At 49.8% G+C, this 15,480-nt stretch overlaps 1 protein-coding gene across 1 annotated transcript in view; it reads left to right on the forward strand.

The window, feature by feature from the left end:
• Dop1b (DOP1 leucine zipper like protein B) overlaps positions 1–15,480 on the forward strand; it is a 283,094-nt gene that overhangs the window by 22,976 nt on the left and 244,638 nt on the right. The window contains exons 3-7 of the mRNA XM_029470323.1: positions 3,610–3,791; positions 4,432–4,602; positions 11,896–12,085; positions 13,674–13,772; positions 14,460–14,583. Coding sequence (XP_029326183.1) covers positions 3,610–3,791; positions 4,432–4,602; positions 11,896–12,085; positions 13,674–13,772; positions 14,460–14,583 — 766 coding nt within the window. The remainder of the gene's footprint in view (positions 1–3,609; positions 3,792–4,431; positions 4,603–11,895; positions 12,086–13,673; positions 13,773–14,459; positions 14,584–15,480) is intronic.

Here is a 15,480-nt window from a genome sequence, read left to right on the forward strand (position 1 = left end):
CACCCTCACCAGGGGGCACACACAGCCTGAGTCCACCCTCACCAGGGGGCACACACAGCCTGAGTCCACCCTCACCAGGGGGCACACACAGCCTGGGTCCACCCTCACCAGGGGGCACACACAGCCTGGGTCCACCCTCAACATTTCTGGGACTATAGTTCAATGATGTTAAGTCTATTCAGGATGTGAACTGACCTCTGACCGGCATTTTGGTTGTAGTGTCGTCACACTGCCATGTTGCAGTGACTCTCCCACTGCCTCACCATGCCTGCACATGTCCTTTACTTCTTTACCACACAGGCATCACAGGAAGTGTGAGCATCATAGGACATTAACATCTTTTACAGGGTGCTATGACAGTTGTCCCCTTACAGCGTTGTCAGCTTTGGGTTGTTTGTTTGTTTGTTTGTCTGCTTCTCAAGACAGGGTTTCTATGTGTATGTAGCCCTGGCTGTCCTAGAACTCACTCTGTAGACCAGGCTAGCCTTGATCTCACAGATCTCTCCCTGCCCCTGCCTCCCACGTGCTGGGATTGAGCCAGCACTGCCTGGCTTTGTTGTCAGCTTTTTATAGAGCCTAATTTGTAAGTTGGGTATTATCCGGGTATATGTGGAATACATAGGCCATGGAATACCCATGGCTTGTACTAATATCTCAGGCATCCATAGAGATCTTAGATCCTTGGGGATAAGGAGCACCTATAAGAAGAGGTTTGTCAGTCAAGATAGGGAAGGTTGGCAACAGATAGGCCCCCAGGTCTCAGTGACTCCTCAGTGTGGTCTGTTCCTCTGTCAGCCTGTGCTTTTCAGGGGCCTGGGCTGAGAGATGAGTCCTCCCAGCCATGGATTATGAGCCTAAAGGTAGGAGTAGGTGTCTGACGATCTTCAAATTGGCTTTTGAAGCCTATACCAGAAGACTCACACAGTTCCACAGACGGTCTTGGCTTGAGTATATCATGAGCCCCAGTTGCCTGTGTTGTTGAGTGCCATTGCTGAACCCACAAACAGCAAGAGTCCTTAGGACACACAGAACACACAGGAAACTTGGTGTGGACTTGAGAAGACACATTGAGGAGCGAGCTCATTGCTGCTCTCAGTCAGGCACTGGTCTCAGAGAAATCTAAGTGCTGTGCCTTTAGGACTGGACCTAAGTTATCTGCCAAGCAGGGTGATGGCCACCTGGTCTTCTGCCTGTTGTGTATGTTTGAAAATGACCCACAAAATGTGTGCTATTTCCTGTTCACTGCCCACATGTGTTTCCTGTCTGCTTTATCTGTTGGTGTTCCTATCCTCTCACCACAGCTTGTGACTTAAGTGGCTGCTGCAATTGTGTTTGTTTTTAAATAAGTATATGCTTTATTCTGCTGGACTTCTCTTAGTTTTAGGCAATTAGACCCTTCCGAAACAATGTATCAAGATCTAAACAATGTATCAAGATCCAAACAATGTATCAAGATACTTTTGTTCCCCGTGAGATAGGATCTCATCTCCTCAGCTGGCCTTAAACTGGTCTGGAACTCTCTCTGTAATCTAGGATTCTCTTGACCTTTTGATCCTCTTGGGATCACAGGCATGTGTCACCATGCCTCTTGGGATTGCAGGCATGTGTCACCATGCCTGCTGTATCCATTGCAGGGCTCTGAACCCAGGGCCTCACGCACACTAGGTGTTTGCACCCAAGCAGCTGAGCTACAGCCTCATCCTTTGAAGATACTTCTTGATGGTCTCCAGAGCGAGTTCCAGGACAGCCCGGGCTGCACAGTGAAATCCTATTTTGAGAGCACCCTACCAAAGAACAGATGCTGCTATACTTGTTGATAATCTCTAGTTTATCCTTTAACTCTCACCTAATCTGAGTTCATTTTAGAGGTGGATATATAATATCTTTGTGTATAGGCAGAAACCTGTCGTGGCCCCGAGGGCACATGGCCCAGGGCCAGCCATCCTGACCTGGGGCTGGAACATACCTGGTACAGCAAGGGTTCCAGGCCGCCTAGATCCGGTCAAGCTCTGCTGTCTGGAATGCTGACATCTGCAGAGATGTATGAGACGGCCTTCACTCTGTGGGGTCCCTGCTCCCTCCCTAGGAGAGGAGAGGACTGAGCTGAGTCACTGGTGGGCAGAGGAGCACTCTGGTGAGGGAGCTGCTGCCAAGTGTAGGCAGAAAGCAAACACTGCCATGCTGTGACAGTTTGGTGTTAAGAAGTGAGGTAACAGGCCCGGGATGTGGCTCCATTGGTAAAGGGCTTATAGTACCAGCCTGTGGGCCTGGGGTGACCCCAGAACCCATGTGAAAAAGTGGGGTGCAGCAGTGCGCCCATGTAGTATCCATGTCAGTGAGGTGAACACAGGCCACTGCAGGAGCTTAGCAAACTCCAGGTTAGTGAGAGATCCCGTCTCAGGAAATAAGATGGAGGACTGCGAGAGGGCTCAGAGGATAAAGGTACTTGTCATGCATGCCTGACAGCCTGAGTTCGACCCTGAAACCCACCTGTGGAAGGAGAAAACTACCTCTGTAAGTTGTCTTGTGACTACCACATGCTCATTATAGAATGTGCACCGCCACCCAGAGGAAATGGAGGTCTCTATTTGTTTATAAAAGGTAGAGAATGATTGAGGAAAACACCCAATGTTGACCTTTGCCTCCACACACTTGTGCAAATACATGCACACACTTGTGCAAATACACACACTCGCCTACCCAAAAAAGAAAAAGAAAGTGGAGATGGAGTAGGCCAGGCAGACTACAACCATGCTCAGGGTCCTTTGAGTGGTTCTCAGAAAACCTGGAGTGTACCCTGCATGATCTCAGTACAGATACACATGTGCAAATAACCTGGGGGTGTGGGTTGCCACACAGCCCTGTCAGATGGTATTATAAGGCAGAGTCTCTGGGAACCTGGTTTTCTTGTTTGTTTTCAGTGCCCGGGACTTGCACTCACTAAGCGTAGTCCCTAGCACTGAACTATATTCCCAGCTTGAAAAACTATGGTATAAAGAAGGCTGTGTCCCGCATGCTTGAGGGTACGGCTGCTACGTATCTTAGTGGGGTTGCAGTGTGCTTTTCCTGTTCCTGACACATTCCCTAGTTGGTAGAGATGCCAGAAACTGCTGTCTCCCCATGTATAAGACCCACACAAAACTGCATGGCTGGGTAGCTGAGCGGAAGAACATGGGGTGAACGAGACCCCCTTCTTCCTGAGCCAGCAATATCCAGAGCTTCTGTGCACACAGTAGGCTCCTCGTAGGAAGGGAAGGTTGTCTGTGCTGGTTCCTGCTGGTGAGTGTCCCTTCATCCCTATGGGACTGCTGGTCTCTTGGAATAGAGGTGTATACAGCCCTTGTCTGTCTGCGGTGCCATGGTATCATCAAGAAGCTGTCTGCCTCCTTTCCAGCATTGGCAGGGCCTTTCCAGACATTCAAGGCCCCAGAGAACCTGGCTTTGAGTCTCTGGAGCCTTCACGAATGTCTGTCTGTGTGACCCCTCTCTGTCTGTCTGTCTGTCCATCTGTCTGTCTCACTGCCCCACATTGTGTTCTGACCTCCACAGATTTGCTTTTGTCTGTAAGCGGCATAGCTGCCCTCTCACTTGCCTTCCCTTGTGTTGCAGGCTCTCCAGAGCAACCTGAAGTATTCCCTGTTACCACGGCGACTCATCATCAGCAAGAGGCTAGCTCAGTGCTTGCATCCTGCCCTGCCCAGTGGTGTTCACCTAAAAGCCCTAGAAACCTACGAGATCATCTTCAAGATTGTGGGAACCAAATGGCTGGCCAGGGACTTGTTCTTGTACAGGTACAGCTGCTTCCTGCTCTAGCGCTCTCGTCAGCGGGCGAGCCGTGTTTCAATTCAGTTGGAAAATGACAGGCAAGGGGCCAGGGTTGGCACTCAGTTGTCAGAGTGCTTGCCTAGCATGTACGAGGCCCTGGGATCGGTCCCAGCACTGATAGGCCCAGTGCAGCGGTGCCTGCTTGTATGTCGGACAGGAAGAGCAGGAGCTACATGGAATTCCCAAGAAGTTTTAAAGGAAAGTGGCGGCAAAATATGTGTGGGGGTAAAAACCTCACAGCAGCTAGTCATCAAGCCGTCACCAGGAGCTGGCCACCTTCAGAAACACCTGCCCCCAGGCTCCATGTATACTGTGTGTAATGAGGACCCGGATGGTGCCTGCTTTATACTTAATGGTGTCATGTAACAATCTCATCTCAAATGTGCATCTGTCTGTCACCAGTTAAATGGTTCCAGCTGCTCTTTAAAACTCCCATCCGGGACTAGGGTAGAGCTTGGCCTTTGCCTATGCAAGGCCCTGGGTTTCATCTCCAGCAACTAAATGTAAACCAAACCAAACCCCAGAGCTCCCCTCTGCCTGCTGTTCCTGTGGAGTCTGTGACAAGGGTCCTGACTGCTCTTCCCTGCCCTTCTTGTCTTTCCCAAGCTGTGGCTTGTTCCCCCTGCTGGCCTATGCCGCCATGTCGGTCCGGCCCGTGCTGCTTGGCCTGTATGAGAAGTACTTCCTCCCGCTGCAGAAACTGCTCCTGCCCAGTCTTCAGGCCTTCCTCGTGGGCCTGCTGCCGGGCCTGGAAGAAGGCTCTGAGATCTATGAAAGGTTGGTGGAGATCATGGCTGGGCTGCAGGCTCTTATCTGTCGGGAACTTGTTCTGTAGGTTGGCCTTGAACTCAGAGATCTGCATTGCTCTCTCTCCTGAATACTGGGATTAAAGGCATGTACCACCACTCTTAGACTTAAACTTCTTTATCTGGAACTTGCTCTGTGCCAGGCTGGCCTTGAACTCAGAAATCTGACTGTCTCTGTCTCCTGGCATTGAAGGCATGAACACCATGCCTGGGCCTAAGCTTTTCATGGCCACTACTCCTCAAGATCCAGATCAAAAGCCCGTGTCCTCTATTTCTGTACTGTAGTTCATTTCAGATTAAAAATGAAAGCAACTGGGGCTAGAGAGATGGCTCAGTGGTTAGGAGCACTGTCTGCTCTTCCAGAAGTCATGAGTTCAATTCCCAGCAACCACATGGTAGCTCACAACCATGTGTAATGGGATCCGATGCCCTCTTCGGGTGTGTCAGCAATAGGATGCTTATATACGTTAAATAAATAAATCTTAAAAAAAGTGGTTATTTAAAAAAAAAAAAGGAAAAAGAAAGCAATTAACCAGATAATAATAATAAGGCCTAGATAGAACTATTCCTTGGTCAACAGCAAACCCCAACAGTAAGCCTAGCTGGGTGAGATGCTGTCTGGAGGCCACCACTCCCCTTGAACACAGGATTCAGCTCCATTCCCCTTCCTGGTGCTCCTTTATTCTTTGATCCATACATTCTGTAATTTTCCTTTCAATGCTTGCTACACTCGATCAAAATGGTTCTCATGAGACAAACCATTGGGCTCTTTTGAGGCTGGGCTCTTTTGAGGCTTCCTTTGCCAATACAGTTAGTATAAATATCTTTACCTTAGCCTCAGATAAACTCTTCTGACAGACAGGGGCAAAAGCAGCCACATTCTTCACCAAAATATCACAAGAACAGTCTCTAGGCCACACTAAAATTCTTCTCTGAAACCTCTTGGGTCAGGTCGCACAGTTCAAACCACTCTCAGCAACAAAGTCTTCTATATTCCTATTGGGATGGGCTGTCAAGCCCCACTTAAAGCATTCCACTGCTCTCCGAAGTCCCCAAATCCACATTCCTCCAAACAAAAGCATGGTCAGGACTATCACAGTAATGTCCCACTCTTGGTACTCTGGATAGGGTTTCCATTGCTGTAGAAAGATGCCATGACCAAGGCAACTCTTATAAAGGGACATATAACTGGGGCTGGCTTACAGGTTTACAGTCCATTATCATCAAGGCAGGAGCATGGCAGCATCCCAGTAGGCATGGTGCAGGAGGAAGTGAGAGTTCTACATTTTGTTCCAAAGGCAAACAGGAGAAGGATCTCAACGCCCACCCCCACAGTGACACACTTCCTCTGACAAGACCAAACCTCTAATAGTGCTACTCCCTGGGCCAAGCACACTCGATTCCTCACAGACCTGACCTTGAGAAGAGTCCTAAATAGAAATGAGGCTGTTGTACAGGGCACCCACTATCCCCTGCCCCATGAGGCCATGATTTGCAGACACACACAGGTGAATGCCCACACCTCCTCATGTGAATGGAGCATCTCCTAATGAGTGCCTCCATTCACAGGGAGGGAGGGAGGGAAGGTGGGCAGGATTTTCAGTTCTGAATAATGAGGCAAAGCCAGCCCTGGCTGTCCTGGAACTCACTCTGTAGACCAGGCTGGCCTCGAACTCAGAAATCCACCTGCCTCTGCCTCCCGAGTGCTGGAATTAAAGGTGTGTGCCACCACGCCCGGCTCCACTGTCTTATCTTTTTGACACAGGGGTCTTGCTATATTATGTAACCCAACTGGTATCAAACTGCCTGCAATCCTTTTACCTCAACCTCTGCCTGCTAAGTGCTAGGATCACAGGTGTTTGCCACCACATGTGACCAGCACAGACCTTCAGCACAGCTTGGCAGGACCTGAACATGTACTTAAAGCTCTGAAGTTTTTCACTGGGTCTGGGGACAGCTCAGAAGTTAGAGAAACTGAATAGCAATGTAAAACCATGCATGTGCATAAAGCCCTTTTAAATTTCTTTCTTTTTTATCTATTTCTTTTTATTTTGGGGGAATTATAAAGAATCCCTGTCCATACTGACTGTTGTGAGTGATGCTGCTATGATCAGCCACTGGTGACTGGGCCCATGTGACACCCATCTGTGATGACTGTCCACCTGTACGTACATACCCCATGTGCTGGCACCATGCTCTTCTGCAGCTCCTGTTCCTAGGCCTTGGCCATATCACCCTCACATGCATTAGGGCAGTGCCCAGGCCCCATGTGGGAGCAAGGAGTCAACCCCAGCTATACTCGAGTGTCCCCCAAGCTCCAGAGACTGGGGGAATCCCAGTGGCTTGGAGTGCTGTGTCCACTCCAAGAGTGACCCAGGCTGCATTTGCATCTGTACTGGGATTGGACAAACTATGCCAGAGGTTTGCATGTGGAATGCTCAGGATTCACCTAGCTTAGTTCTCGATCTCCCACATTACAGTCACATTTGTGAGGAAGACTCTGATGCTGCACACGTGGTGGCTAGCATGTGTGCATGCTTTGGATATGTGGACTTGGTAGTCATGGTGGAACAGGAGGTAGCAGTGAGGCCATTACCAGACTTCCTGCAAGTTCTGGTACATTCACATTCTGATAACAGGTCCAAGTGTGTACCGTGTGTGTGTGTGTGTGTGTGTGTGTGTGTGTGTCTGTGTGTGTCTGTGTGTACATTCTCTGACAGATTAACATGTTGATTAGTTCTCCAAAGGTCTCTTGCCATCCTTTTAAATCTCTGTTACTCACACTTAGAAGCATGTTAAAAGTTGGAGTGCTCTTGTTTGCTCTTTTAGTTGATAAGTGAGAGTTTGTTTGAACAGTTGTTAATATTGTTTAATATTAATGATTTTTCCCCTAACATTGTGATTTTTTTGACATTGAACCAAGAGCTGGGTAGCTGCATGAATCGCTGAATAGATTCAGCTGCCACTGGAAGCTAAGCCAGTGTCCCCACACACGGGAAGTGGTAATCAAGCTTCCTAAGGTTGCTGGTCAAGGTTCCTGTAATCCTGAGTGTGTGTTACAGGCACAGTGAGGGAGCTGGCTGTACAAGATGGTTTTGTACTGTTTCTGTTGTAGTCTGAGAAAGTCTTGAGAACCAGACCCCTGAGCCCTTAGGATTAGAGCAACATCCCCCAGCCAATAATTCTCACGCACAGATAGGAAGAGGAGGATGCCAGAATCACATCATCCGTGCTGGGAGATGTTGTGAAAGGCTGGACTAGGCCCAGCTGCGAGGTGAGGTAACCCACTGCTTCCATGTAGGTGGGGACTGTTCCATCTGTGCTTCTCAGTGAGCGCAAACAAACGGGCCTCTTGGTCAGTGTCTGATGGTATCATCATCCTGGCCGTCTCTACTTCACTGTGCCAAGAAATCAAGATTAGAAGGGAAAACACTCCTTTCTCAGAGCAGGGGGAGGTGAGTGCCTTGATGGCTGTAAGAAAGCAGAATTTGGGGCCAGGTGTGGTGACACACTCATGTGATCCTAACACCAGCTGGGCAGAGGCAGAACCAGCCAGGATTACAGAGCAATTCCAGGCCAACGTTGGCTGTACACAGTGAATCCTGCCTTAAAAATCCACGGGGAGTGGGAAAAGGGAAAAGGAAGGAGACGTGACATACTAGAGACCACTGTTTAAATCAGTGCTCTGGAGTGTACACAGGTAATCCCAGATGCAGGAGGTAGAGGCAGGAGGATCACCCTGAGTTTGAAAATAGCCCCAACTACATACTGAGACCCTGTCCCAACAACAGGAACAGCACAGTCAATGGCTCTTCACCTGGAGGGAAAGCTCAGCAGGCCCTGGGACTCTGTCTGGTTGGGGAGGGTGGAAAGGGCTACTGCTGCATATGGCAGGGGCCTACAGTGCTGCAGCCATGTAGGTTCATTATCTGCTCCTGGGACAAAGCCAGCCCCGACTCAGCAGTGTTAGGTTGAGAACCCTGATTCATCTGTTCTTGAGACTGCTTCCTAGGTTTCCCCACTGGTCTTCAGTCTCCGGGATCCTGTGGTCCTCTCGCTAGCAGGCACTAGCTGCCATTAGCGAGCAGGGGAGTGCAGGGTTGCTCCTGCACTTAGTTAGAAATGCAAACTTGAATACCTGATGGCAGCCCAGTCAAGACAGACAGGTAGGGCACACATGGCTGCTGACCTCTGGCCGTTAACTCCCTCTTAGTGTTCTGTGGGTGAGAGGCTGACGGCAGTAACTCCTGCTGCTGTTGCAGGAAATGGTTAGCCTCATACAACTTTTATTATTATAATAATCAGCCTTAATCAGCACTAGAGCTGAGCAGACATCTACCCTCTATCTATTTCCTCATCAATAACTCCAAGTTATAATTTACCTTGTTCCATCTGGGCAGCTCTTAACTCCAGTTGGCTGGTTCTCGTGGTTGTTTTCATGATTCACCTACCCCATGGAAGCTTCCTCCTCTTTCCACCTTCCTCTCTTCTTTGTGCTCCATCTCAGACCCCAAGAGCCCAGGAACCCCAAACCTCACCTACATCTCTTCTGCCCAGCTACTGTCCTTGGTTTTTGATGGTGGACCCTGCCCTTTTGCACTTTGGGGATGGTCTGTTGCAAATCCAAGGGCTCAGTGTCAGTAAGGAGCGCGCACGCGCGTGCGTGTGTGTGTGTGTGTGTGTGTGTGTGTGTGTGTGTGTGTGTGTATGTATGTGTGTACATACGTGTGTACGTGTATGTTCTCAGGCTCAGTGGGTTTTATCTAGGTCGGGGCAGGGAATTCCTCAGGTAACCCTGTGGTAAGGAGTCCTTTCACACTGAGGAGCCTCACCTCCCAGTGCAGAGGCTGCCGGACAGGTCTGTGGCCCAGGCACACACCGACTGCTCTGACCAGATAATCATATAATGCAGCTGTCGAGCATTGCTTCTGCCCCACACTGCGGCTCTTGCTGAGCAAAGCCAAGCTCTGTTTGTCTGGTCAGCTTTTAATAGAAGCCCAATCAATACCTTCCGCCACAAAACCATTCTGTGTACTTTCCCTGAGCCCTTGGCTTGACTTACACCTCCTCATGCTTGTTTTTATAAAATCCAATTGTCATTCCCTGCAAATATTTTATGAGACTTTAAGGTTTAGGCTCATTTAAAACTTGTATTAACTTTTCATCCTTCGGCAGTTTCATATATATATACACACACACACACACACACACAATATTTTTTAATCCCTTCGGCCCTCTCAGTCTCCCATCCCAGTAAGACCCCACTACATTCATGTCTTCCTTATGTGTGACCTATGGAGTTTGAACTCCTGAAGAGCATAGATGCTTGGTTATTTGCTGGAGTACGGGCAATCTAGGAATGGCCACGCCCATGTAGATCAGCAATCTTAACTATAGGTAGCCCCTCACAGAGGGGTGGGGCACTGAGCTTTCCCTTCTCTGATGAACTGTCAGTAATCCCACCTTTTGCCTGTCTCATGCAGGTGACTACGGGTGCAGGGTGAGCTTGTGAGGCCATAGGCCCTGTCACACCCAGAAGTCACTGTCCCAGCCCCTGGCTCTCACAGTCTGTCCACCTCTTGAGCCTCAGGGGAGGAGGGTGATATAGGAGCTCTGTCTGGGACAGGCATTCGACAGCCATTTATTCTACATTTTCTTCAGCCATGAGTCTCTGTATTAGTTGCCTAGACTCATTTTTAAGGATAACAGAATCAGTTGTGGGGTTTTTTGTTTTTTGTTTTGTTTTTATTTTTCCAGGTAAGGTTTCTCTGTGTAGCCCTGGCTGTCCTGGAACTCACTCTGTAGACCAGGCTGGCCTCGAACTCAGAGATCCACCTGCCTCTGCCTCCCAAGTGCTGGGATTAAAGACGTGCGCCGCCGCCACCACCGGCTCAGAATCAGTTTTTAATGTATAAATGTAGTATATATTTGGAGGAAGTATTTTTTCCTTTTATTTGTTTTTTTGAAATCGAAAAAGCAAACTCAAGGTGGTTGGTGTGGGGTGGTCTTCACAGTGCAAACTGAGTGTCACCATCACCTGGCACTTGGGACCACACAGGGACTGGGGCACTCTCGGGGACATCTAGCACTGTAGCCTGTGTATGCACTCTGCTGCCCTGTGCTGAGTTTTCACACAAGCATTCCAGTTCCACCTCTTTGAGGGGCAGCGACTCTTGGCTCCATCTCTTAGCCAAGTGTAGATCCGTGATGAGATAAGCCTGCTCCAAGTCCCATAGCCAGGATTTGAACACAGGGGCTGAGCTGGGGAACTCCGTGAGCTGCTCCTCACAGTGAGCTGGCCCTGGCCGCCTTTCCCCCTGCTCCCTTGCAGGTAGGAAGCATATGAGAAATGCTAAGTGATGAGTCAGCTCAGCATGCGGTGACCTCTCTGCCAGTCACTGGTGGCCTCTCACCAGCCCGCATGTGGTTTTCAGCACCAGCACCGCAGAGCAGGGCCCCACTTCAGTGTCCTTGGAAAAACAGGCCTGATCCACTGAAAGAGATGCGTCATGAGCTGCTGACTGCGTCACGTCACGGGAGGACTGAGTGAAGATAAGAGATGTGCCAAGCCAGATGGCTGACACCTGTGACCCCAGCACTCAGGCAGATCCCAAAATAAAGGGGGCTGACAATTGGCCCAGTAGTTAGGATGGCTGCTACCAAGCCTGGTGTCCCGAGTCTAATACCCAGGACCCACGTGGTGGAAGAAGAAGAGGAACTTCTCCAAAGGAGAGAACCAGCTTTTTCAGGTTGGCCTCTGACCTAACCGAGCCTGCTGTGCATGAGTGCACATATATACTGCCACACACACATACACTACACACACGTGCATACACACATGCACGCGGTGTACTAATTAAATATGTGGGGCTAGAGGGATGGCTCAGCAGTTAAGAGCACTTGCTGCTCTAAGAGGCCTGGAGTTTGGCTCTGTAACTCCACCTTTAGGGTATCCAGTGCCCTCTTCTGGCCTGCACAGGCACCTGCAGTCATATGCACATACAGACACACAGACATATATAAACATAATTAAAAATAAATCTATTTATAATGTTATAAAAGGGACAGTGACTCACTGAGTAAGGCACTTGCTGTCAGGCCCAGCAACCTGAATTCCATCCCCAGACCCTGGAGGTGGTCTGCGTGCCTCATGTGTGACTGGTCACATATTCCTGACTTTTCCTCAGGATGGACTTCATGGGTGGTGCTCACACAGTGCAGAAGGTGGAAAGAAACCTGAAACCTTGTCATCTTTCACCAACAGAACTGACGCCCTGCTCCTGAGACTGTCTGTGGTTGTGGGGCGAGAGGTGTTCTATGCTGCCCTGTGGGGGAGCGTTCTGACAAGCCCTTCCATCCGCCTCCCTGCCTCCTTGTTTGTGGTGAACCACATCAGCAGGGACTCACCAGGCAAGGAGCAGAAGTACATGCTGGGTACTGATTACCAGCTCACGGTAGGTGCCTCACTGTCCGAGAGGGGTGGGTGTGGCTTCTCCATCAGGGAGAAGCAGGCAGTGAGGACATTCCAAGACTGTGTGTGATGGTGAGCTGCAAAGCAGGGTGAGGGGCAGCTGCCATACGTAACGATGGTTTGCTTTCCATTTAATATTTTATACTTTGTGTGTGTGTGTGTGTGTGTGTGTGTGTGTGTTTGTGAGAGAGAGAGAGTGTGACAGAGAGAGAGTGACAGAGAAAGAGATACTGAGAGTGAATGTGTACCAAAGAGTCCAGAAGAAGATACTGGCACTCTGGGAGCTAACATGGGTACTGGGAACTAAAATCAGGCCCTGTCCTGTGGAAGTGCAGCACAGACTCTGCCCACTGAGCCAACTCTCCCGCCCTGGCGGCATGGCTCCTCCGTGGCCAATGGCTGTGCGCACAGGTACTCAGCAGCCTCTGCTGGGGGTCCCTGCTGTATGTGCCTCTAGTCTCGTTTCTTCCGTAGCCAATGGCTGTGCGCACAGGTACTCAGCAGCCTCTGCCGTATGTGCCTCTAGTCTTGTTTCCTCCCAAGCCCTGCATCAGTCACTCCCTCCTCACTCATGTTGAAACTGCCTCCTCCCCTGCTCCAATGTCCTGATGACTCCTGGCCCTGTTTTCTGCCTGAGTCAGTCCTCTTTGGCTACCCTCACACCTAAAGCTCGGGGTTCCTCAGCCTCCTTTTCCAGGCCCGTGAAGGTCATCTGCCTTCCCTGGCAGCTCCAAACCTCCCCATAAATTTTGTAATGTGAGCATTCCAGACCTTTATCTTTCCCAACCCAGCCATGCCTCCTATCGCCACCTGGTAGTGGACCCACACTTTAAACAATGTTATCAGGTTAAATCAATGGGCTACAAAGTCTGAAGCTAGCAGGCATTGCTCTTTGCTGAGGGTTGGTAGAACTTTCCCACCAGATCTTTCTCAGGACCACGTGATGGAATTGAAGAGCCCCTCAGGTCGTGACTGGGATATTGGAGATCCATGTGCGCTTGTCTCCCACTTTCCTGCCTGTGGATCTGGCCTGCTTGTCATCTGACCAGCCTACGTCTCTCTTGGGCCAGCAGTCCTCCCACTGGCATCCTCTACCCCACTCTCACCAGCTCTTTAGAGATTGCTTTGATAAAGGGTGGCTTTGCACACACCTGTCCTGTGCTTGTGGCTCTGTGGCTCACACAGTCCCAGTTCAGGACTTCTAGTTGTCTGCTCCCAGCTGATGGATCGCCTATCCTCCCCACAAGCCTGTGTGCGCGTGGCTTTCAGCCTCAGTGCGCCCGTCCCCTCCTGAGGCACTGAGAGATGCCTTTATTGAGAGAGGACACTTACTTGGTCGGTACTGCCTTGACTTGGGGTCCACTGGACCATGCGTCTTCCTTTGGTTTTACTTGAGGTTCCTGTAGGCGTATAGCCCCATATTCCCTAGAGCTCAGAGCTCTGTTCTCATCTCCTGTGTGGCCTAATGCCACGTCAAGACTCCCAGCCTAGGTGACTTACTTTTATGGCTGCAATGCGTAGACACAGAGTATCAGGTGTCTTGGAACAAGCACTGTGATGTGTCATTTCAGGTGAGATCCCTGTGTGCTTCACTACTAGACGCCAACGTTCTTGTGCAAAGAAATAATCTGGAGATCATCCTGTTTTTCTTCCCATTTTATACCTGCCTGGTGAGTCGTGTGTGCCCTTCTGGACACTTCCCTGTCACTTCAAAGGCAAAGGCAGGTGCTGGTGTCCCTAACAGTTTAGTCACAGAGACTGCTCAGTCACTTGGCAGTCTCTGCTCGCCTCACACCATCAATGGCCTTCTCTCGTTTTGTGGGCATCATGTGACTTCTCCTGGGAAGAGGTGAACAGATGCCTCTTCATGCCAGAGAGGGCAACAACGAATGGCTAGAGGATGATGTCATCTAGACCCAGCTTGGTGGGGCAGGGGAGGCGATGGTTTTGTTAGGGTCACTAGCAGGAATGTGGGTGACATAGAGAGAAGGGTCTACCCTGGAATTTCAGAGACACAGAGGCTCCCCTGGATGACCCTCTGAGTCTCACAGCCTTCATGGAAGAGTCTCCCCCCCGGCAGCGATACTGCTTCTATAGCACTGGGAAGGGACCTTGTGTATCTGATAGCTCCCTTAAAGTTCCCTCAGCTCCCTGCACCTTAGTCTATCCCTCCAGATGGAATGCCAGCAGCCAGACATTGACTGACTCCTGGGGGGGGGGGGGGCTGTGTGGGGACAGCCAGCCTCTTGACAGCTATCTTTTGGGGATGGATGGTTAAGTAAAGCCACACGTCAAAAGTTAGAAGCCTGCTCAGCATTCATTCCCTGGAGGTAATGTTCTCTCCGTCCTCCCGATAGGACCCTGATGAGCGAGCCATCCCTCTTCTCAGACGGGATGTTGTGCACATCCTCTCAGCTGCCACCCAGACACTCCTGAGAAGGGACATGTCTCTCAACAGAAGACTCTACGCCTGGTTACTAGGTACTGAGCCGAGTGTGAGCCTGTGCCCCAGAGCTGGTTTGTGGACTAAATGATGCCCTTAGTGATGTCTCTGAATCATGAATTGTGGAAAAACAGCAATGACTAACACAGCCCTGGTCAGCTGAGGTTGAACTCTGACGGGAGCTATGGTTATCTGCAGCTGTTTGTTTGTTTGTTTGTTTGTTTGTTTGTTTGTTTGTTTAGAAAAGGAAGGAAGGTTTTAAAATTCCAGATGAGTTTCAATTTAAGAGCCAGACAGAAATACCAGAAATCTACAGCTAAATTATATTTAATGAGAAGCCAGTTGTGATAGAACACATGTATTTGTTTGTTTTGTTTTGTTTGAGACAGGGTTTCTCTGTGTAGCCTTGGCTGTCCTGGAACTCACTCTGTAGACCAGGCTGGCCTCGAACTCAGAAATCCGCCTGCATGTATTAACCAAAGGGCAAGAGGGAGGCCAAGGCAGGAGGGTTACAAATTTGGGGCTAGGCTGAGCTGCATAGTAAGACCCTAAATTAACACAACAAGGCTGTAACCGAGCAGTAGGGGTTTCCGTGGCATGTACAAAGCCTGGGTCCAATCCTCAGTACCAAGAGAAGAGACGAGGAGGCGGAAGCCTGTGCTGTGTGCTCCGTAGGGAAGTTTCGTGGGCTGAGGTTCATGGGGAAGGAAAACCATGTGAGGATGGGGGAGGGTTAGGCATGGGGGAGGAGGGACCGGGGGGGGGGGGTGATTTGTGTAACAAGATCAGGAGAATCCCTGGACTGCATCCCTTGCAGTGTTTATTTTTTTTTTAAACTTTTTTTTATTTATTTATTTTTTTAATATTTTTATTACATATTTTCCTCAATTACGTTTCCAATGCTATCCCAAAAGTCCCCCATAGCGCCCCCCACT

This window comes from Mus caroli, chromosome 16, assembly GCF_900094665.2.
Source record: "Mus caroli chromosome 16, CAROLI_EIJ_v1.1, whole genome shotgun sequence".
NCBI lineage: Eukaryota > Metazoa > Chordata > Mammalia > Rodentia > Muridae > Mus > Mus caroli.